The sequence below is a fragment of the Lynx rufus genome, unplaced genomic scaffold (assembly GCF_022079265.1).
Source record: "Lynx rufus isolate CCGP_SWC_20201006 ecotype Redwood Valley unplaced genomic scaffold, mLynRuf1.p SCAF_2, whole genome shotgun sequence".
NCBI lineage: Eukaryota > Metazoa > Chordata > Mammalia > Carnivora > Felidae > Lynx > Lynx rufus.
Window position 1 is genome coordinate 87,364,171 of NW_025814834.1, and position 24,050 is coordinate 87,388,220.

The 24,050-nt window shown below is 38.5% G+C and overlaps 1 protein-coding gene across 2 annotated transcripts in view; it reads right to left on the reverse strand.

The window, feature by feature from the left end:
• The window catches only part of ARHGAP15 (Rho GTPase activating protein 15), a 619,400-nt gene that overhangs the window by 225,068 nt on the left and 370,282 nt on the right, over positions 1–24,050 (reverse strand). For both annotated transcript variants that reach the window (XM_047082984.1, XM_047082983.1), the window contains one exon: positions 2,005–2,103. In XM_047082984.1, coding sequence (XP_046938940.1) covers positions 2,005–2,103 — 99 coding nt within the window. The remainder of the gene's footprint in view (positions 1–2,004; positions 2,104–24,050) is intronic.

Consider the following 24,050-nt stretch of genomic DNA (forward strand, 5'->3'; position numbering starts at 1 on the left):
AATCAAAAGTACACATTTGTAAATCTTGCAATGATGTGAGAGGTTTATCTTGTGCCTCTGAGTTTTTATTGAACATTTCCATAGAGTTCCTTTAAGCTGATGCTGCCAAAGTGCTTTGAATTATCAGTTGCTTTGTGGAATTGTAAAGTCGTTGAGTTTCATTAAAATGCTTAGGATTTATTTTAATAATCATATGTGTGATTAGTGCCTGTTTAGTGCTGGGTCGACAAATTCATTTTAAGAGTAAACATTGGGACAATGAAATATAATGCTAGATATGATTGCTGCTGTCAGCAAAAACATTCTTATTTTATTAAAAATCACCAACAAATGTTATGAACAGAAGATACAGTTTCTATTTATAGATATTTTCAACACTACAATATTATGGTATCTGCATACCACAGGACTATATCTAGCAGTTTTCATTTTGCCTAGGCTATGTACATATACAAAGAGGTACAGAGCCCCCCCCCCCTTTTTTTTATATGTGCACATGTCTTTTTAAGTATAGCTCCCCCCAAAGTCCTATTTGGATATTGGCTCTAATATAATAGTGCTCACACTGTCAGGCTTGAGTATTTATAAGTGGATGAAGATCTCCTGAAAATAATGATAATTTAGCTATTGGCAATAATAACATTATAACATTCTCAGTGATCCATTTTGGCTTTAAGTACTTATTAAATAATATTTATTCCTAAATTATGAACTTATAAAATTAAATGAGATTGCAACATGCAATAAAAACACATTTCTCTCTAAACTCCAATTGACTCCATTCCTCACAGATACCTCTCCTTGTGTTCATTCTGCTTTTACTGTTTTCTACTCTCTGTGAGCTCTCAGCTCTTCTCTCTGATGTGTTGATACGCTTTCCCCCAAAGCCACTCTCTTTATCTACCTTCCCTACCCACTCGTCCCCTTCTTGTTATTCTCTCATTCCCTACTGATATGGGAATAATAGGATCCCAAGGCTGTCCTTACAGTATAATTAAAGTATGAATTTCCAGGAGTTGGAAATTGCAGACCATTTTTATTATGCCTCTATAATAAAGCCAGGTAACACTGAGAGAATTAAAATGGCTTTTTCCTAGTAGATAACTTGGTAAAGATTTTTTCCCCTTGGTTCTATTGTTTTAAGAGACTGGGAGCTGAAAATGGGAATAGGTTCACCATTTCTTTTTCTGAAAACACCTCTATCTTTTACATGATATATATCCCCCTAGATCCTGGGAATATGTTGTAAACTTGTAACAGATGGTGATGAAGCTTCACATTTTTATACAATATATTTTTTTGAGATTCTGCATCTACTGTATGTATCTTCCAGGGAAAATGACCTTGAATGAATGAAGTCATAGTCTGAAGGAAAAACACCCCACAGATAGACCAGCATAGAAATGATGAGTCAATTGGGTTTTGTTTTGTTCCCTTTGGTAAGATGAAATAATTTCAGATGAAAAACAGAATGTTGAAATATAGGAACCAAAGGTCATCTTAACACTGGAGGTGCATCTGTTAATTGTTCCAGGAAAACCGGTTAGCCATATTCTATATTGAACAGAAACACACAGAAGATGGGATATCACTGTTTGCAAGTAGGAATGCTATTTGCTTCACTTGGGTAATGTTGGGGGCTTACCAAAAATTGTTCTGGCACAACATCTACCAGCATGAATGTTAGGAGGGTTCTAACACTGTGAGTGCTGATATTTTATGAATGTTTTATCACTGGCTGGAAAACAAGAAGTTAGCAATTGAATCAACAACATGTCAGACAGACAAAATATTAAAAAAAGAGAACATTAGTGGGAATTACTGATGTCCCTATTGTAAAAACAAACTGAAGTTAATAAGAAACTTGATCCTCTTAACCGATTAACAAAAGTCAAGTTTTAATTGCATGGCTTCCCAGACAAATCAAGTGGCGCTGTTAACTTGAGCATTGGTTGTTTAGAGGGTACGCTAATGGGGGAAATTACTACATATTCAGTTACCCACCTCTTTTTTCGACAGCTTCAATGCATTGCTTTACAAACCGTGGAACTGTGGAATTTTCACGTTCACACACTGTGTGCAGATGAGAGCCAAAAATTTGATCTGCAAAAGAAACAAAGATGAGCTTCATTAAAATCCAAGATTGCGTTGTTCTTTAATTTGATTCTGTTTCCATACCCACTGCATGCTGAAATCTGTGTCTTGCATAGGAATCGATTTTTTGCTTTAATTCCAAAGGGTCTATTGCAGAGATACAAAGACCGTAACTCCCTCCTTCATGGAACAAGACTGGCCCCAGAGAAAGAAAACTAACACTCTGCCATCGATTAGGCAGGGATGACAGAGTAAGTTATAGTCTCTCTGGGCATAACTTTGTTGTTTATAAAATAATGACAAGGAATTAAGAAAACTTCTACAAAATAATTAATCTTAATGATTTGGTGTCTTGACTGTTTTAGAAGAAATTTATCAATGATCACCAAAATTATAATTTTATCAGCATTTTGAAAGATTCGTTCTGTGGGTCAATGATATTTGAAGACGCAAGTTCCAGGAGATTTACTTTGAAGTGAATTTCTTAACATCTCTCCTGCCTTGAATGCCCTTCCTCTTCTCTAAGTATCCCCTTTCCTTTCTAGCTCAACTCCGACCACACTTTCTCCACAAATTCTTTTCTTCCTATCTCAGCTTTGTGTTTCCTTTGACATAGGTTCTTTGGAATACCATTTCTTCCGGATGTTAATAGGCAATTTAGGGGCGGGGGGGGGGGGGAAGCCTGTGATCAAAATGGTTTAGCAATGTTGGATTAAACAAAGTTAAACAAGTTTCTTTCATGTGTATTTGCAGCCTGTGATATGCCAACGTGCCCTGGGAATCTCCACAGGGGGCTGGAGGATGCGCTATTTCCCCAACTTATTTGAGTAAGCTCCTTTTGTTTCAAAGGCCATCTCTCCAGACTGATGCTTCTGAGAACACACTCTGAAACCCTAGCCTAGTCTTCTCATTTGGAGCACGATTTATACTACCTTGCATCGTGTATTTACATTTATAATATATGGGATGTATTTTCTCAAAGCAGATTCTGAGTGTTTACATCACCTATGAGTTTATATAGTCACCAGTGCTCAGCTCAGATTCTGGCCACAGAATTCGCTCATAGATATTTTTTATTGTAGTAAAATATACATAATGTAAAATTCCCCCCATAACCATTTTTACATGTACAGTTCAGTGGCATTAAGCACACGTACATTCTCATGTAATCATCACCACCATCCATTTCTAGGTTTTTTTTTTTAAAACAGTATAGATGATTATTACTCGTAACGAAACAAATATTTAGTAGGTTCAAGGGCTTCCTACCTTGCTCAAAATGAACTCCAATTCCCTACTGCAGCTTCCAAGCCAATACGTGACCTGCCCTCCCACCCATTAATTGATTTCATTTGTGTCCTTTCTCCTCTCTCTCCCTCATCACTTGCCTGCAGCCACTCTGTCCACATTGCTGATGTTTGTCCATGCCAAGCAAAGTTCTGCCTCAGGGACTTTGTACTTACTATGACCTCTGCATGAAACTCCATTGCATTAGGGTTTTTTTGTAGCCTTTCCTACCCACTTTTTTTTTTTTTCACTGCCTCACTGCAATAGGATCTTGCCATGATACTTCCCTGTTTTACTTTCCTTAGAGCACTTACCTCTTAGAGCACTTACCTGGCATATTAGATTGATGTGTTTATGGGTTAGTTGTTTCTCCTACTTAGAATGCAAAACCCAGAAAAGTAAAGACTATACCTATTTATTTATTTCTTTTCTTTCTTTCTTTCTTTCTTTCTTTCTTTCTTTCTTTCGGCACATGCATAAGTGGGGGAGGGGCAAAGGGATAGGGAGAGAGAGAATCTCATCCAGCATGGAGCCCCAAGAGGGCTCTATCTCACAACTGTGAAATCATGAAATCAAGAGTTGGACATTTTACCAACTGAGCCACCCAGGCATGCCTAGATTACATCTATTTCCTTTCTTACTTGGTCCCTAGTGACTAGACAACGTTTCGCATATACTAGAAGTTCAACAAACATTTATTAAATGATGGACTGCAAGACATTGTCTTAATCAGCAGTGGAGGTCGTTGATACATTTAAAAAAATCTTTGTAGTAGAAGTGGGGAGAAAAATAAAACACAGCATAACAGAATGGTAAGTGAAATATTACAAAGGGGTAGTCAAAATGAAATGTGGTGAGACTTCATGGAAGGCATGATTTTCACCCATTACTTAGAAAAGGTGATGGCTTAAATTAAGAACAACCCAGCAAGGAGGGAAGTAACTACGTCTAAAGTGACAATATAATATATTTCAATATGAAAATGCACAATTTTCATCCAAGAGACAGAAACATGATATGCCCAAAAATATCAACATAGTGTAGACAAGTTGGAAATAATCATGGGTATTTGCTTTGAATACTCGGTCAATAACAAAGGTTTGTTCAAAAACAGTGAGCTACTACCATAAGACAAAATGACATAAAATACTATTTAAGAAAAATAACCCAAAACTTCCCATGGAATAATTTAAGTTGGTTAGAGATCACAGTCAAGAAGAATTGCTACAAAATCCAAAACCCTCTAATGGAAATTATGACTCAAATCTATTTCACAAATATTTATTGAGCATGTGGCGGGACATCAGGGCAACCTCAGTGCCCATGAAAGACTTACCAGAGAAGAACTTAATCCTTAAGTAAAAGGAAGACTTACTTGAAGAGGTAAGAGTGGGGATAAAAGGCCATTGAGGGAAGATGGAAGAAAGGTATACAAACACATCAGTGATGGGAACAATGACAGGAAGAATGAGATGTACTGAGGGAAATATTCACTCTTAGAGAAATTTTGATGTATTAAGCTTTAAAAGAAGATGAATATGGTGTTATGAAGTCTTAAATATTAAGTCAGGTAGGTTAAATTATTTGACTTGTGCAGATACCAATGATTTCTTATACATGCACTATTCTTTCACCAACTTCTTTCTTGTTTTTAGATCCATTCATAAGACAGAGCCTGAAAATGTTCCCTATTGGCTTCTGCCTTCCTTGCAACTCTTGGTGGTTAGAGAGCTCTGATCAGCAAAATGTAAGGGGAAATGACTTGGGAAACTACAAGAGATTTTTTTTTTTTTGTCAGATAAAAGGAGAGGGGTGTATTAAGGCACTTTTTCTTTTTTTCGTTCCTGCTTTGAACATCACTGTGCAATCATGTGATGCTTGGAGCCACTGAAGCAATCTTATCACCACGAGGCAACAAGCTGTAGACAAAGGCTAACAGGATTTTTAAAAAGGTTACAAAAAACCTGAGACTTCAATGACATTGTTGATGTTCTAAACCTAGAACATTTTTTCTAGACTTCTTATTATGTGACGTAATATAAGTCATTTTAAACTGGGGATTCTATCCCCTACAGCCAAAACATTCATGACCAAATGGAGGCACTTGTTGTGAAGAAGACTGAACACAAGGAGATCAGCTAAGAGGCTAATGTGATAGTCTAGGAAGGTGTTATGAAGACCAGAATGAGGATAGAAGTGTGGTGAATTTAATCATTGTTCACAATTCTTCTCTTCTCTGAATTAGATTTATACGTTCACCCCTTTTGCCATGTGACTGTGTGGTAAAACTCACTAGAGTGGACAATACTGACTTGTGCCGTTTCACTGATGTTGGGCTTGGCTATAGACTTGCTTTGGACAATGCAGGGTGAGTAAAAATGACTATGTGTCAGTTCCAGATGGAGGCCTTAAGAGGCATTACACATTTCTACTCACCTGCCTGTTTTTCTGCTATTGCCAAGACAAAAGCTTCCCTGGGTAGCTGTTGCCCTTTCAGTCTGGCTTCAGAATTAATACATAAAGCACAGATTTGTGGCCAATGCTCAGTTGGGAGATAAGTCTAGTCAGACCTGCAGCTTAGGGTAGAGCTATCCAGTCAAGCTTGCCCCAGGCTAATTGACCCACAGACATATCAAAAATAAATGCTTCTGGTTGTTTGTCACTGAGATTTTGTGTTTCTTTGTTATGCAGCAATAGCTTACTGATAAAGATGATACCAGGAGTCCAGGTTGTTGGTAACTTAAGCTATGCTATGAGAATGAAAGCAAAGAGAATTGACAGGACATGGAAATTGAAATGGAGGAGCAAATAAATAGGGGAAAAATTCTGAATTTGTTAGGAATGTGGAATTATGCATCAGTTTAGATTGCACCTTAAGGAGGAGTCTCAAAGGAAATTTCTCATTTCTCTCCCTTAATTTTTTAAAAAAAGGTTTTTTTTTTTTGTTTTTTTTTGTTTTTTTTTTTTTTTTTGAGAGAGAGGGAGCACAGGGGAAGGGCAGAGAGACAGACATACAGAATCTGAAGCAGGCTCCAGGCTCCCAGCTGTCAGCACAGAGCCCGACGCGGGGCTCGAACTCACGGACTGTGAGATCATGACCTGATCCAAAGTCTAATGCTTAACCAACTGAGCCACCCAGACGCCCCTCCCCTTAAATTAACTCATTATACTTTACCTAATGTTATGGCACTGTTTACTCTGTATTCTCTCCAGATCAATTCCATTCTATCAAATTCAAATCAGTCACTATTTCATGAGCACCTGTCATTTGCTGGATATTGTGAAGAATACAAAATCTGATTCATCCACTTGGTGACTGTTTATCACATGCCCACTATAGGCCAGGCACTGTGCTCCAGCTCCATCACTGTGCAGTGATGCCTGAAGCACAATCTCCTACAGTCTGGGGTGGTGGTGGTGGACAGTGCTCACAAACATTTTCAATATCATGTGATTGGTGCCATTGCAAGGATGTGTAGTAATAACAGTGAGGCTTTGTCGTACACATACACTAAGCCAGGCATGGTTCAAAGCACTTTATACATTCTAACCTTATTAAATCTTTACACTAGTCGTCAACCCTTTGGTGGTAGATACTATTAACCTTATTTTATGGGAGAGGAAACAGAGGCCCCCAAATATTGTGTCTTATGTCCATAGTAACAACACATCAGGCTCTAAGGAAAGACGAAAGGTAAGAACTGACCGAAGAAAATGAAGCCAAGGGGTGATTTTTGGAGGATTTGTTAACTGGATGCAGGTGAGCCAACTCACCAGCGAGAGAGAGAGGATTTCCAAGTTTCTTGCTTGATTAAAGGAGACTGACATGCAGAACCCCGAGGGTTTGGAGAAGAATAGAGAGACTGGTATTCAGGAGTTGGGATAAGCATTTCAGATGTAGAAGAATAATGATGGGAGACAAAAGTGAAAAGTTCTCATTGGATTTTGGCAATTCAGAGGCTACTGGTGACCATGAGAGAAATGGCTTTAGTAGAAGAAGGGAGTTGAAAAGCAGATGGTTGCGGACAAGGTTTGAAGAGAAGGCGAGGAAGTGAAAACAGCAAATGGACTTCTGCTGTCAGCGTAGTGCTGGCAATTCATTAATTATTAGGGAAGATGGGACCTGGGAAGGATTTTGAGCTAGGGTGGATAAGAGAAAATTTCAACTCCAGGGTGTTTTGATTGCCATGGTGTGCTGTAGGGGATGAGGTGCGCTACTGGCTACTTTGGATTGTTCGAAAGTGGGAGGTGGGGGAGGTGCATCACCGCCACTTGCTGGGTGGTCCCAGCAAGTGCAGGCAACCCCTGACTGAAAAACTGTCCCTCCTGATTGCTGATAGTGTCCTGGTGAGAAAAGAGCCTAGATATGATGAACTGAATTAGACAGAAGGGAGATGTTTGCTTTTACTAGTTACCAGAAAAGCCAAAAATTGTCTTCTTAACTCTAGCCTCTTTTTCAACTGGCTATACTCATCCAAGAAGATATGTCTTTGGAATAGAAGAACTTAGCATCTATGGTAAAGCTGCTTAAATGAAAGGTTGTCATAGAACCCAAGCCATGCCAGTGAGATTCTCCTTCAAAAGAAGGAGTGGAATTAGAAGTGGAATACTACAGACTGAGGTAGCGAGTTCCAGGGATTTGAATAGTAAGACTGCCTAGATTTAGACACGGGGTGCCAGGGGCAGCTATTTGGGGAGATGGACATGTGCAATAGGTTAGTGGGTTCAGGAACTAATTTGCAGAGAGAGGCAAATGAAGCAGACACACCTTAGCTTCTCACTTTCTGTTGCCTAACTCCAGAGATCATATATCCTTTCCACGGGGTGCCATGACGTAACCTTGGTTTTGACAATAACTCCCATTTTGTTTGAATACTTTTGAGTAAACTTCTGCTTACTGAAACCAAATAAACTTAACTAGAACATGAACATAGCATTGGCCACAAGGTTTCAGGAGAGGGCTTACACTCACAATACAAAGGGTCAGTCTCGGCTAAATAGATCAATGAGATCCACTGTTACAGATGGCACTGGTTAGGAACAGTATAGTGGATGTCTATTGGTTTTATAGGTGCCGGAACTATTCTCTTATTCTCTGGTAAGATCACTCTGGTTTTCCTTTGGGTATGATCCCTTTCTCATATTAGTTACCACTTGGCTTAAGTGGTGCTGACTCCACCACCTCTAGCTCCAGGGATGAACATGCATTTCATCTCCCTGACCATAGCAATTGGTTCAGACATGAACACATGGCCCAAATGGATCTGGTGGAGCAAATCCTAAGGCTTTTTCTATTGCTACTGGGAGAAAGAAGCCTTCTTTCTACAGGAGTTGAGAAACTACTGGGACATGAGTCTGAGCTTCCAGAAGTTGTGTTGCCACCTTCTGGGAAGACATACTAGAGAATTAAGCCAACAGAGTGGAAAGAAGCTGAATAAGGGAGAAAATAAAGATTTGATAGCATTTGTGCTCCTAGATCCAATCATGCCTGAAGCTATCCCTTGGACTTTTCAATTAAGTAGTTCAATAAATTCCATTCTTACTTTTGCAGTTTGGACAAGTTTCTACCAATTAGAGTAAAAAGAATCTTGACCACATGAAATCTTGACCAGCCTTCAACATGAAATGATAGATCATATAACTTAGAGGAGATGATGATGCACATAAAATGACATTGCAAAGTAAAAAGTGTTACCTAAAGAAAATAAATCATAGAGATTTAGCTAAAATGTCAATGCCAAATTTAAGGGCTGTTGTAGGCTCTCCACCCATCTGTAAATTTGATACAGTCCAGAGATTGATACACCAAGGAGGACCATTGAATTACAGGAATGTGTTTGAACCACATCTTAAAATGGTAAAAGGAAAGGGGAAGGGAGAGAGAGAGTATTCTGTTTTCTTGGTAAACATTAATGAACTAGCTTTGTCTCCTAAACTTCCATGCCTGTTGTCCTGGCATAACATTAAGGCTTCTTTCTGTTTTCCCCTTCTTTATGGTATTCCCAAAAAGGGTACATTACAGAACCCCGAGGTCCCGATTACCTACCTACATTCCCATCTATGGGCTCACTAGCAATCCTTTCTTCCTCTCTTAACAACTTTTTGTATTTAGGAAACACCTCTTGCTAAGGGATGCCAATATTTTTGGAATGCTCCACAAATGCCTATGGCCTTGGCTGGTGTGATCATTATGCCTTCCTTCTACTGCTTCAGCACTTATACCTGGGGTGGCAGGCAACACATTGGTTGGAGAAAATCCATTTTCAGCAATTTTTCCTTGAAAGCATCTTTTGGTGAGAAAAACAAATAGACCTTCCACATGACTGCACTTATAAATCATGTTGTTTACATAATGAATTAGAGTTTAACTAGGGAATGGTGGTTTTCAATCTTTAAGCTCTCAAACTTTTGACCGATTCAGTTAGTTCGTCAGCATAACCAGGTTAAGTCTTCCAGATTACAAATTAGCTTCATTCTGCCTCATCTCTGCTATATATTTTTTGACAAATTATGGAAAGAACACCCAGTAATGGGATCTCTGTCAGTTAGATTCCAAATGAATCAAAACTATGAGGAAAACTACTCAATAGAGGCAGTTAAATGTTCAAATAATGTGACGGTGTTATCATCATTTACCCAGGGAGACAGTCTCCACATGCTTTTCAAAATGATTATTCTGCTTTCAGGACACAGGGCTGTTGCAGCTAGTCTAGTAAATTTTAAAAAGGAAAAACAAAGCACCTAAAACTACACATACATGAAGAACATAGAGGGGAACAGAAAACAGTAACAGACTGAACGGCTTAGACCCCCCTTCCCTCAAATCAGACAACTATTTTGGTTGTGAGGTATATTTGTTAAGGGTTTTGGCTGCAATTTAAAAAACCCACCGAGGCTCTCTTAAGCAAAGAATTTATTCAAATGATATTGAGGAATGAGAGTGGGAGGAAACTAAAAAAATTTACTAGGAACTCAAAGTAACTTATTAATTACTTAAAGAAATTACTGGAGGTTGGAGAATGAGTCTTGGAGAGGTTTCAAACCCAAGGTCCACAGGAGATTCATGAAATAAGAAACAGGAAATACAGCAATCCTGAGGGCTGGGTCAGGATGCTGTTTACATGAGCATCCTCCCCCCTTCCCCAACATGGGCATAATGACCTATATTTATCAATTGCTCAAGGTGGGAAGTTCTTAGAGAGGATACCCAATTTGTTGAGATTATGTTAAAAAATGGGGTTAGGATAAGAAAAAAAAAACATAGTCCTAGTGGCTTCCATAGTAGGTAGGATGCACTTGGAATATTCCTCACCCCACCCCATGAATGCTACACACATGGGAACCTCATTTCCCAATTGGCTGCTAGGCTGCTATACTGGAGGGGCAGTGGATACTGAAGGGCAAAAGTAATATTCTCAACATGGGTAGTTTCAGCAATTTAACTGAATTCATCCTTTGATTTTAAACTACAAGTAACATTTGGTTTTCTTTTTGAGAGTAGGTTTCTAGACCAAAACTTTCAGATTACTTATCAAAGAATCCTGTTTCTACTTTTATGTTTTTATATTTTCTCCACTTTCAACCTTATTACTTTTCCTTCTTCTCCTTTAAAATACTTGCCATGTGAGCCCCATCATATAACTCTACCACAACTTTACTGATAATTTTTGGAGAAAGGGGTGATTTGAGTAAGTACTATAATTTACAGATGGCCTATCTCTTTGAACTAAGATGTTGAAAAATATGTTTAATGCTAAAACACTACCAAATTTGATCTATATTAAATGCTTTAGAAGGTACTGTGTTATTTTCCAATGCCTCGGGGCTTTGATTAAAAATATAAGCTCCTGTTTTTTGATACACAGATAACAAAAATTAGGCAGATTCTCTGTTGAATCTCTCTTATACACTGGAAGGGAAGTAAATTTCTCTCATTGCCTTGTTTACTTGTGATTTATTTTCTCATAAGAGACAAATACAGGGAAAAAAAGCATACTTTTTTAACTTTTAAGTAGTTTGGAATTCTAAATAAATAGAAATTCTAAATATATACACTTTTGTGTATAGTTTTCCCCCACATGTTTATTCATCCTTGTGCAGCTCATTAAGCTAACATAATAATGACAATGTCTACTCTGAAAAGATTGGCCTCAAGAGATTTGCCCAGACTATAGAGAAGATATCCCCAAACAAGGGTAGGCTTGTCTGCAGCCTCCAATCAAAGTTGGACAGTTGGATGCAGGAATAGCATCCTTTGACAAAAGCAGCTCAAAGGTGAAGTTCACGGACAGGCCCACTGTCATCCAAATAGAATGGTGGAGCTCTTCTCCAGCTGCTTCTATTTTTTTTTCTCTTTCTTCCATTTTCAGCCTTCCAGTAGTCCCCATCTTGCATGACTTCATATTCAGCCCCAAACAATGCTTCTAAGAAGTAGCCTTTCGCCTCTTCTTATAAGCTCCTAAACTCTCACGGAAATAAGTCTCAACTCAGTTTTGGTCCAAGTAATGCAATGGGCATTTTGGTGAGTTCACCAGCCAGGAAGAACTTTGTATCTTCAACAAGGAGTTTATTAACTCAAATGGAACAATGAGCAGTGAGTTTTCAATATTTGTCTACTCTAAGCACATGAATATATATTATTAATGTATATATAAATACATTAATATATAATACATGTATGATAGTATTGAATGGTGATAGGTGCTATGAGAAAATAAAGTAAGGCAGGGAGATAGAGAGCTACAAGGAGGCACTGTCAGCAATGACATTTCTGAGGCAGTGGCATTGAGCAAAGGTTAAAAGAAGTGAAGGTGTGAACGTGCCAATACGTGAGGAGAGCCTTCAGAAGAGCAGCAAATGTATAAGGCTATGGAGTAAGCAGGGTGCAGTAAGGGAGCAGCATGAAAGCCTATGTGCCTAGAGTGAGGTTACAAACAGGAAGTATGGTTGCAGATGAAACTGAAAAGGTAGCCCGGAGGCCAAAGCAGGTAGAACCCAGTAGGTCACAGGAAGGTCATCAGATATTTTAAGTATGGTTTTATTCTAAGTAGTTGGCAATTATTGAGCATAGGGGTGACATGAAGTGACTTATGTTTTTAAATGATCCTTCATTTGCTGTGTGGATACTATATTAAAAAGGGTCAAGAAAAGAAGCAGAGGCTACTTAGGGGGTTGGTGATATATTCCAGGGAGAGACAATGGTGCTTAGAGAAGGCTGGTAACAATGGGAGTGACTAAATGCAGTTGACTTTAGAACATATTTTAAGTTGAGATTTGCTGATCAAAGCAGGAGACTAGAAGTGAGGGTGACTCCAGCTGGCAAATGGTAGTGGTACTTTCTGAGATGGACAACATGCCAGAACCAAGGAATCAAGGGCTGTTCTAGATAAATGTGAGATGTTAACCAGACATCCCAGGACATGACAAATAGACATTTGAACATGCAAGGATAGAATCTTGAGAGTCTGGAGCATCAAGCTGAAGTTTAAGTTTAGAAAACTTATAGAGAGATCTTAAAGCCACAGGACTGGAATATTCCAGCCCTGGAATATTTGAATAACACCCTGTAGTCTGAGAAGAAGAATGCAGAAAGAAGAGAAGTCTAAGAACCTAACATAGGATAGCCCAATGTTGTGAGAGGCTGGTGAGAGGAGCAGGCTTATCAAAGAAGCACCCATGGACAGAAGAGTTTCCACCGGAAGGAGCATGAAATTGTAAACAAACAGTAATTGTAAAGTCACCGAAAGATTTTGTGTCCTGTTTCTTTCATTTCTACTTTTTTTTCCAGGCCACAACTACCCTGGAAGTAAAATTGAGTAAGATGGTCGTTAGTCAACCAGCTGTAACTCACAGTCCAGCTGAAAGACATTAAAATAATCAAATAATGAAATTATAGTTTGAGGATAAAGAGGGGAAAGGATTAATTCAGAATGAGGAAGACAGGAATGGCTTCATGGAGTTGGTAACTTTGAGCTGGAAGAGTAAAAATGAATATGTTTACTAGGTGAAGGAAGCTGGAAAAAATATTCAAGGTGAAGAAAACTATATACACAGAACAAGATAAATATAATTTCTTCCCTTTGTATTTCTATTGCATTCTATTACATTCTCTTCTGGTTGCCAAATGAGTACATAAATGAAAGAATGAATGAATAAGAAAAAACAATGTATGCAAAAGAATATGTTTTCCATCTAAAAACTGTGCCATGGTCAGTTGAGTTGAAGGGAAATATATTTCGGTTTGGTCTGCTTTAGTGCAATTTGGAAGATTAACATGACTAAATTTTGTATAGCAATGACTGATTATTTACATTTTGAATTGATGGTATTTTCTGATTTTCATTTGCCTATCTTCATTTCATTGGAATTACAGAGGGGACTAGCAAAAGAAGAAGGGGGTAAAATTCAAAGACATCAAGTTTTGCCACCTTTTCCCATATTTATGCACAGTTTATATTCTTAAAATAAGAAACTGTCCATGAAATTCAATTGCTCAATCACATAACTTATTGTAATTATTCTGAACTTAAAACTTTTATCAATTAGATTGTCTACTTACTTCATCTAGTAGGGACTTTATTCATATCTTCCTCAACTTACCATGGGACTATGTCATGATAAACCCATTATAAGCTGAAAATATCATAAAATGAAAATGAATTTACACTTCTAACCTACTGAGCATCATTGCTTAGCTCAGCCTACCTTAACCATGCTCAGAACGCTTACATTAGCTTCGAGTTGGGCAAAATCACTCAACACCAAGCCTATTATATAATAAAGTGTTGAATGTCTCATGTGTTTGATCATATATGGTAAAGAAAGTGAAAAAACAGAATGGTTGTATGGGTGCAGAATGGTTGTAAGTGTATGTGCTCTTGGCCTTCATAATCCCGCGGCTCCCTGTGAGCTGTGGCTCTCTGCCACTGCCCAGTATCATGAGGACCTTGTAGCCCATTATCACTAGCCCAAGGGGAAAAAAAAATCACAATTCAAAATTTGAAGCACAAGCTCTACTGAATGTATATCACTTCTGCACCGTCAGAAAGTTGAAAATCTTAAGTTGAACCATTGTGGGTTTTTAAGTTTTTTTTTTAAATGTTTATTTATTTTTGACAGAGAGAGAGAGAGAGAGAGAGACAGCATGAGAGGGCGAGAGGCAGAGAGAGAGAGGGAGACAGAATCCGAAACAGGCTCCAGGCTCTGAGCTGCCAGCACAGAGCCTCATGCGGGGCTCGAACTCACGGACCGCGAGATCATGACCTGAGCTAAAGTCGGATGCTCAACCGACTGAGCCATCCAGACCCCTCTTAAGTTGAACCATTGTAAGTCAGGGATCATGTGTATTCTGAAATCAGTACATTTATTTCTGTTTGAGTGGCAAGTCTGGGGAGAAAATTTGATACTTAAAATTTAGTCAGATAATTGAATTTATTTTAAAGGATTTAATTTACCTTTCAGCCCAACAAATATGGACTGAAGCTGGAAATATCATTCAGTGACTGGTACAAGTTGAAAGATTCTTTTATGGTAGAGAAGGTGTGGCAATTTTGACTCACTGTGAATTAAAGTCAAATGTAGGAAGAACACTGTACTTTTCCTAATATCAGCGTAGATTTGTTAGAATCCCAGGTGGTAAGACTTCAATTTATTTGCATGAATGCATAGTTCAATAAGAAAAGATTCAAATTTAGTTGGAGTAAAACTGCTTAATGATTTCAAATATTACTTGTAATATATTAATATAACAGGTTTGAATATCTATAATGGAGTCTCTTTCATTTGGGTCTTAAGGGTGTTCTCACAGCTACTAATGCTGAGTGCTAGGTACACGCTCAAGTACCTAAGAGGAAAGCACTTTAGGTTAAAAGCACTTTCTCTTCTCAGCCTCGGGTTAAAAGCTATTTCAGGATTCTGTTAAAGGCATTCTTTGGTCCTCAGCCTCAGCTTAAAAGCAGCTTTGATGAAAAGTGCTTTGAGGCAGGTAAAGGATTTTATAATAAACCATATTAAGAGCCAGGGAATCATGTGGTTCTGTGGCAATGTTGGCTAGCTCCGTGGAGGTGTGGTGTAAGTTCTGTGCAAGTCTGCCTGTTCCCCGTGGACTGCTCTGAACACTGTGGTCCTCTGGTTATTCTATGCAAAGAAATTGAAAAACATTTCCAGGAATGTAATTGGAGAGAAGGGGTTATGAGCCTAAATTAGTAGGCCATGATGCACATGTTTCCGAAACATTTTGTCTCTTTTGGGCTTCCAGTCAAATACAGTGTGTTTCTCTTTTTTAGCCCTTACTTTATTGTTTTTTTTTTCAGCCCTTACTTTAGAAAGTGACTATGCAATAACACTTCTAAAACACCTAATCCTGTCCTGAAGCTGTCCACAGATTTGAAAAAACAGGTATCTCATTGTGATTCACTTTGTAGACTGCACATTTTCTGGGTTTGTTGCATACTCTTTATTTATATTACTTTTCCGGCTAGCTGGACCTTCCTCTGCAGGGAAGGAGTGTCCATAAAGGTGGAATGGAGTATCTCAGTCTGCCTACTGAATTGGCAAAACCCAGATGACCAAATTAAAGTATCGATATTAGTAGGTACCAAAAGACAGTGACTTAAGAGAAATTTTGACTTTGTGGGGGTCATTGGGAGTTCTGAGAGATGACACAATTTTGCATGTATCCCAGCTAAGTCCTGGGGAGTAGATGTGACTTCTATTGTGGAAAGGACCTCACACGGAATGGAAAGAAACCATTTTCTCACTTTGTAAGATTTTAGCCTAAGAGCTGTTGCTTCAGGTCCTAAAACATCAGGGAAAACTCACAGGTGGCCGAGAAGAGCAGTCTCCTCATTTGCTCTGGAGACAGAGTGAATCTAAAAATGCATGGGAACCAGAAGGTTAGGACTACTGTTTGACATGTAGAAGGTTTTGTAGATTTGCCAGCTCTTGGACGATACTGAAGCAGTGAGGCTGCCATCTCTCAGAAGATACTGGCTGCATGGCTGTGGTGAGGTGCCTTCCTTGGATAGTTTGTAAGGTAACGGGGTGTCAAATGCAATATACTCTAGGTGCTTCCAGAAATAGCCAAGGAGACCTTGGAGAGAGATAAAGCCCAAGTTGCTATGGTTATACAGGTGGGAGTCACGAGTTATGATATTTGTGCTTTAATATCTGTGTTATTTCATTCATATCCGCAGGCTGCTGGGGCGTGACCCAATGTGGTTATATAGGAATTAAGTGAAATTAGATGAAAACCATTAATGTCATAATATATCCATTCATTGATCTTCTAAAGTGGGGACAAATTTGCAGCGTATGGAAATACTTTTTTTGATGTAGAATATTTCTTTCTTAGCAGTGCTAGAGTGTCTAACTTTGGTGTTTTTTTTAATGTTTATTTGTTTTGAGAGAGAGAGCATGAGTGGGAGAGGGGCAGGGAGAGAGGGAGAGAGAGAATCCCAAGCAGGCTCTGCACTTGACACAGGGCTCGATCTCACAAATCTCGAGATCATGATGTGAGCCAAAATCAAGAGTCGGTCGCTTAACTGACTGAGCCATCCAGGTGCTTCTAGAGTGTTTAACTTTGAAGGAAGGAATCACATCTTACACATCTTTCTGGGCCCAGTATCAGCCCATTGTTTTCCACATGATAGGTCCTCAATAAATGTATGCCAAATAAATAAAAATGAATAATGGCTACTAACTAAATAATAAAGTTTCCTACAAAATACAGACTCCTTACTCTGGCAATGCACAAAATACCTGCCACAGATGCTTCTCATCCAACCCGCTGCATTTCATACAAGCCACCATTCCAATGCTTTCCTACAGTTGTGCACTTGAATGTCTCACCCAGCTCTCCACATGTCCAAATACTCTAAGACTCAGTTTAAAGACCACAGAATAAATGAAACATTAATCTTTCTCACACTTTTCCCATTTGTAATTTCCCCAAATCCATGACCTGACTGTCCCTAAAGCATTCGACACTTGATATATTATGCCATATTTTGTTGTGCCTTTATCTCCCTTACTCATTTCTTGGGAAACTCTTCTTTACATATCTTTGTATCCTCTTAGGACATTGTGATTTAAAGAATATGCGAGTAGGTGATATAAATAATAATCAAAGCATGACGAAATATCAGCATAGGTTCACCTGGGTGGCTCAGTTGGTTAAGCGTACAACTTCGTTCAGGTCATGATCTCACAGTTTGTGGGTTTGAGCCCCACGTCAGGCTCTGTGCTGACAGTTCAGAGCCTGGAGCCTGCTTCAGATTCTGTGTCTCTCGTCTCTCTGCCCCTCACCTGCTCACGTTCTCTCTCTCTCTCTCTCTCTCTCTCTTTCTCTCTCTCTCAAAAATAAACATTAAAAAATTTTTAAAAAATCAGCATAGTTGTTCTTCATCCTTGTTACTGGATAGTGCATGTCAAGCTACAAGCACAATGTGAGGCACAGAGAATGCTCAAAAAGTTGGCTTTATTAATGTAATGCCACAAAACTCTCACCCTAATTTGTCTGTTTCGCAATTTTCAGAATACCTGCTCTACAATCAGGAGAAGAAGTGCTCACAATATGCCATGCCATACAAAGAGTAGAATTAGGAGTAGAGTAGCAATACGCTATGCTAATTGCTCTTTGTGTAGTATCGGTAGTCATAGGAGATATTATCCGGAGAGTATTCGGACAGAAAATTTCATTACCTTGTCCAAACCCTCCAAGCAAGTAATAGCAGAGCCAAGACTAGACTTCAAATCTACTTCAAAATTCAGCGATCTTTATGGTTTAATGACTGCAATACATTGTTTCCCTGAGTAAAACAATACATATAGCTCTTTCAAATAGTGGCAAAGAGCTTGTCACCACCACCTTATCACTTCACACCATATGTATCCACACCCAATGAAGAAAATGCTCTTTCATATACTTCATTATTTCAAGCATTCTTTATATATTTAGACATATATAAAACTAAGTACAGTTTTGTGCTCAAGTATCTCTTTTTCCCAAGAATGAGCTGCATTTCTTATTAGATATTCCTGGAGTCTAGGATTCTAGGCTGGTGATAATGGGGGCAACAGGCTGGGAACCTTCTCTAGCAGAGGTTGCTTTGACCACTTCTAGTCTCCCGATGGTATGCCAAATCGATTAGCACAGACTCCTTCTAGCAGATCTCAGATGAGTGTCTATGATCCAGCTCAGTACGTGAGAGTGACGCTCAATACACGTATCCGTGCCAGCCTCTCAGACTCTTGACTGAGAGAATTGCATCTGGGAGACAAAAGTTTCCTTTGGGCTTTTGGTAGTGTTCATACTATGCTAACTAATTGTAGGAACAGATGGCTTTGGGTTATCACAGGGAAGTGCTTCCCACTAAAACTTTCCTCGAAAGTACTTAACACCATCTCCAAAATTCCTCAGATACAATGAGTGTCCCATATCCCCAACTTTCTTTGGATAGGATATTTATGCCCCCACTTTTGGTACTGGACGAGGATTGTGGTCCCTGTTTTCCCTACTATCCACCTCCTACTCATCAGTCCTTTCTGAAGCCACAGATCCCTGGCCAGGGCTTCTGCTTCCTATTCCGTCCTCCATGCTATAGTATGAGACAGGCATGTCTACTAACGTAGTGCCTACTATGTGGCGCTGAACTGTCACATTTGGAATACTTATATTCCTCTACTGCATAGCCACTACTGAAATACCTTCCATATTCCTGAGGCCTCTTGAGTTGAACATAACTTCAGACACAGATGTGATTGCCTCTCCTTGTGTGTGATTAACAGTGTATTTCTAATCAATATTCCTTTTCTTCAAGATGATTCATTCATACTATAAATATGTGATCTTTCTGGTTAAAGGTCATGCACGCAAGTGTGTACATGAATAAAGGAAACTTATGATAGGGGATTTGAGATATCTGACATCATCGGGAATTCTGGTTTTGATGAAAAGAGGGCCTAACCTTGCTTTTTTTCTCCCTAAAATGTTTGACTTCTCCAACCGGTAATTATGTAAACATATTTATAGCCAAAACAGGCTCTCACTTCCTTTTTTGACATATTAATTGCTTCTAAAAACATTAAGTGAGGTCCTGTCAAATTCTTTACATAATATTGAATGTTCTCCTATGCTAATTAATTTTTTTAAGATTGAAATTGTCACATGCTCAAGGCCCCACTGAATCTGAAATGTGAAATCACAAAAGAGGTAAACACAGTATTTTACTGTTCGGGAAATGAAATGTATGAGGCAGTACAAATGATGATAAAGTCCGGGGGAGGGACAGCCTTTCTGAAATCTAGATTTTTGGAATCTCAAGATATAAAGATATCCTCAAGATATCATTTTCAGCCCATCTGCTTTCTTAGTTCTCAGCCTCTCGTCGCATGATAGATTCCTTCACTGCGAGGTTAACTGAGGCCAGCCCTTTTCCGCCTCCATCTTTGCCTTTCCTCCTATGAGTCTGAGTTCCAAGTTCAAAGGGACAAGTTAGGAGTGATATATTCAAGTTAATGACCCTCACATGTGTTTAACTTGGATGACATCTCCTCTAAAATCTCCCTCCTGTCTAATATGGGTAGATAAGAAAATCATTAAAAAATTGGAGCTCAACAAGTGTTGAAAGAGCATGAAAATTTCTCTCTTTTGCTCTTACATTTCTAACAGAACTGGAATATGAAAATGTCAGTCCTTGTAGCAGCCTCTTAGATGGCTGGCCACACAAGTTCTCCGTCACAACACGAAGCATGATTCAATGGCCATATGTAACTCAGAAAGGCACCAAATTGGGTAATTTTAAGATTTAGTAATTTAGATTAAGTACACAGCTTATAATCTGGGGCAAAATTTGAGCAATAAGCATATAACACACTTTCTTATAAAAATTCCCCATATATATATATATGTGTGTGTGATTTATTTTGTTTTACTATCTATGAGGGCATCCTTTGCATTTTATTTTACTATCTATCAGGGCATCTTTTGTATTTTGATTGTCTTGCACGGCTGAATGTACGCATCATCAGTGTTATTGTGAAATAAAATTCTTATTCCACAAATTGTTATTAGCAATTTTGTCACTTTATGTGACACTTTATGTCACTATTTATGTCAATTCATTAGCAATTAGGTATTTGTCACATGTTTGGGATAGGCTAACTGGGCACAATGTTTCAGTTTTTTTTTTCCTTTTAAAAATAAATACGTGAAATAGGTACATAATATGTGGTTTTATGTATCTTCAACAAGCCCCAACTTAATCTTATTATAGATTGATGTTTTCTATCAGTTAGCTATATGAAATGGCTCTAACATTTTTAATGGGATATCAAAGGTAAAATGCTCAAAACAATTGAAAATGAAATGGAGTTAGGTCCTAGTGTTAAATAGTAAGGACACTGAACTCTTGGAAAAATATGAGTTGAAGAAGGCATGTATAAACAGAGATTTCTTTCTTACAAACTTCTTGAAGTTTCTCTGAATTCTTTTCTTTACTGGGCTTTTCCCCTAAGCTACTATTAAATCGTGAAAGTGCATTTTCATAAAACCTTTTTATATAAGTGTTGCTGATTGGAGGAGGGGAGAAAAGTTTCATCATTTCTCTTTTGTGTTTTCTTTTTTTTTTTTTCTCCTGTGTGAGAAGAAAGTGTTCAGATCATCTTTTTGAATAATGAAAACAACAATAACTGCTCCCAGGAGAATAAGAAAGCAAAGAAGAGGCTTTGTTTGACTTATCTGTGATAAGGCACTTTGGAGCTTCAGTTTGTGTGAGTTGAAGAATGAGATGTACACAACACTCCAACCCTTCTATTATGACAGTTTACGCTTCCTCTACAGCTTATTTAACTCAGATGCCTGGGAAATAGACACAATTACCACCTTATGGAATGCTACTTAACTTTAAATGTTCCCTCCAGAATAGCAACCCACGTCATCAAAATTTATCTGTTTCTCAGGAATTATTTCTTTGGAAGGCTTCTGCATATGCCTGTGCAATTTTAAAATTTAACCCAAGGTTGCTCAGAAATAACTGTGATATAAAAAGAAAGAAAAAATTCCCACACTAAGGGAGTGTGTTCACAAGAGCTCCTATGAAAGAGCTGTGTCCTATGCCCATGTACACTATAATCATTCACTCTTTCAGCTGTTATCAATTTAAAACCAATGAAACTCCCACACTGAGTCCATTTGAGCAGTCAATTTTCATATCTCGAGGCATCTGTAGTTATTCTGAATTGGCTGCAAAAGCAGAACTAACAAGTTAAGCTCTAACCATAAGTCGACATCAGGCTGGTAAACCATACATCAAACACAGACAGTTAGTCAATACTCCAGTATGAAAAACCAACCAGCATTTTAAAGAAAAGCAACATATTCATAATATGTTTGGCAGTCTGGTTTGCATTGCTTCCTTGATGGCTGTGCATTTAACTTTCCAGTCAACAGGGAGTTCCTCGTACTGGCAAAGCAACATGTTTGAAGGAAAACGGGTCGGTCCTCTGATTTGTGGGTAATATTTCTAAATGAGAATAAAGAGGGCTGAAGAATGTGGCTTTTGTGAATAAGAATCTAGAGAGTGTCTTAATAGTTGCTTTTTATAAGAAAACCCTTTCAACCATATGTTCTGGATCTTTGCACACAGTCCCTACTTCAAATATTATGTCATTGTCAGGCCATGTGTCTCAATTTTGTGTTTGGAAAATATGGTTGCTTGAAATACCTCTTTCTCTCCCACGAGTGACTCCATGACAGGATTGTTGCCTCCCATAGAGAGAAGAAGACAATGAAGAAGGAGTATTCAAACAAGATCAAGGCAGTCATCACTTCGATCAAATCATTTCCAAATTTCTGGGGCTGGGGGCCTTGGGCGAGGGGGAGTGAAGGGTGTTTATGACATATAGCTGCCTATTCCCAGAACTCTTTTATGTACTTTTATTTTATCTTCAAAAAGAAAGGACATATTAAAGGGAAATATCTAAGGAGGAACAATGCTACATAAAGTTTATGTTTTCAGATCTGTTGCCCCAGAAAATGCTTTGATAAAACACACTTACAGCAATACAGTCAATTTCAAAGAAAAGTTGGGAGACATACCTCTCCATATTGCAATTTGACTAACACTGACAGACCACCGATTACAATTATCCAAATTCTGATATGGTCTCTTGTCTCCTTCCCATAACGAAAAATAGAAAATGCTGGAATAGCACTTTTGCAACACTGGGTTATTTTTCTGATGACTGAATTTTACAGAGGATGGTTACATTTTAATGTTGCTAATCAGGTAGGGTAACAAGTCAAGAGTGAAAGTTCTATATTGAACAAAATTTACCATCCCCCCAATAACATGATACATTTTTTTCTTTCTCTTGGGAATTTGTAGAATATTGTTGATTTATAATAGACATGAATTTGAGAGGAAAGATTTGCAGGCCCAACTGTCAGTGATACTAAAGGAAATAAAAGGGCACTATCTTAATCTTAGGATATGTCAAAGTGAGTTGTTGATATGAATATTTCCTGTACTTGTAACAGTCCACACATCTGCTGAATGTGGACCCCGATAAGGAGATACTGGTTGTGAGAGCTCTGATAGATTCTATCCTTAGAGACACATTCAATGCACACATAATGTGGACTCAAATCCCCATTGTACCATGAGTGAAGAGTGGGACCTCCTTTCTCAAGCACCATGGAAAATTCAATTCATCTCCCTGCCTGGGAAGCATTTATTCACACGTTTGTTCAAATTATCAATCTTTAGGTCAGAAAGAAATTCTGTTTTCTTCTCCCTCAATTATCAACCTCACCACAAAATGAAATCACCAGCTAGTACTTTGTGTGAGCAGGAGAATTATAAAAACTACAAAGGGGAAAGTGACTAGCCAGCATTGGCTTTGGATACAGTTTGTAGGGTCTATGGAGGCTCTGTAAAGCTAACAAGAACTAAGCTGAAGAATCTTCCCCTGCCTGGGAAGCTGGGTTTAGGAGTCATGAGGGAACTTTGTGGTATGAGAACACCTGCTGGAGAACAGCAGGGTATCAATAATAAATGCTAACCTTTAAGAAAGGGGAATTCTTATGAACACAGATGCCCTGCATCTTTTTCTTCTCTTTAGGTGGTTTCATGGAGGGAAGATTTAGGATGTGATCAGAGGACCGAATGGTCATGCACCACCTCTCCAGAGGGCAGCAGCCTCCTGGCACAAGAAGGAAATATCACATCAGCTTGACTTTGGCCGTGTGCAACTAGTTGAGGCTATGCTTCCAAGAGCATAGAAATTTTGGCTGGTGCAATGTGAGGGGCGGAAGTGAGATTTTGTATCTTTTTTTACAATCTATACACACACACACACACACACACACATTTGAGTTAGAGCACAGAGTATGTGTAAAGCATGGTATAGATCCACCTCATGAAAGAAAACCTGTGTGTATTTGTTACTGTACCATTATTCGTGCTCATGCTCTATTTCTTCTTATTTTATGGAAACTCGTCAGTCTTCAAAATGGAAGGCTTAAAGACAATATTTCATCCTGGCCCCAGGATTAGACTGAACCCATAGGGTATGCCAAAACTCTGGGCCATCTTTTAAGGATCGATAGTCGCTAGAATAAATAAAACCAGCATCTACTGCCATGGCAAGAATTAATATGGGTTTAGAGA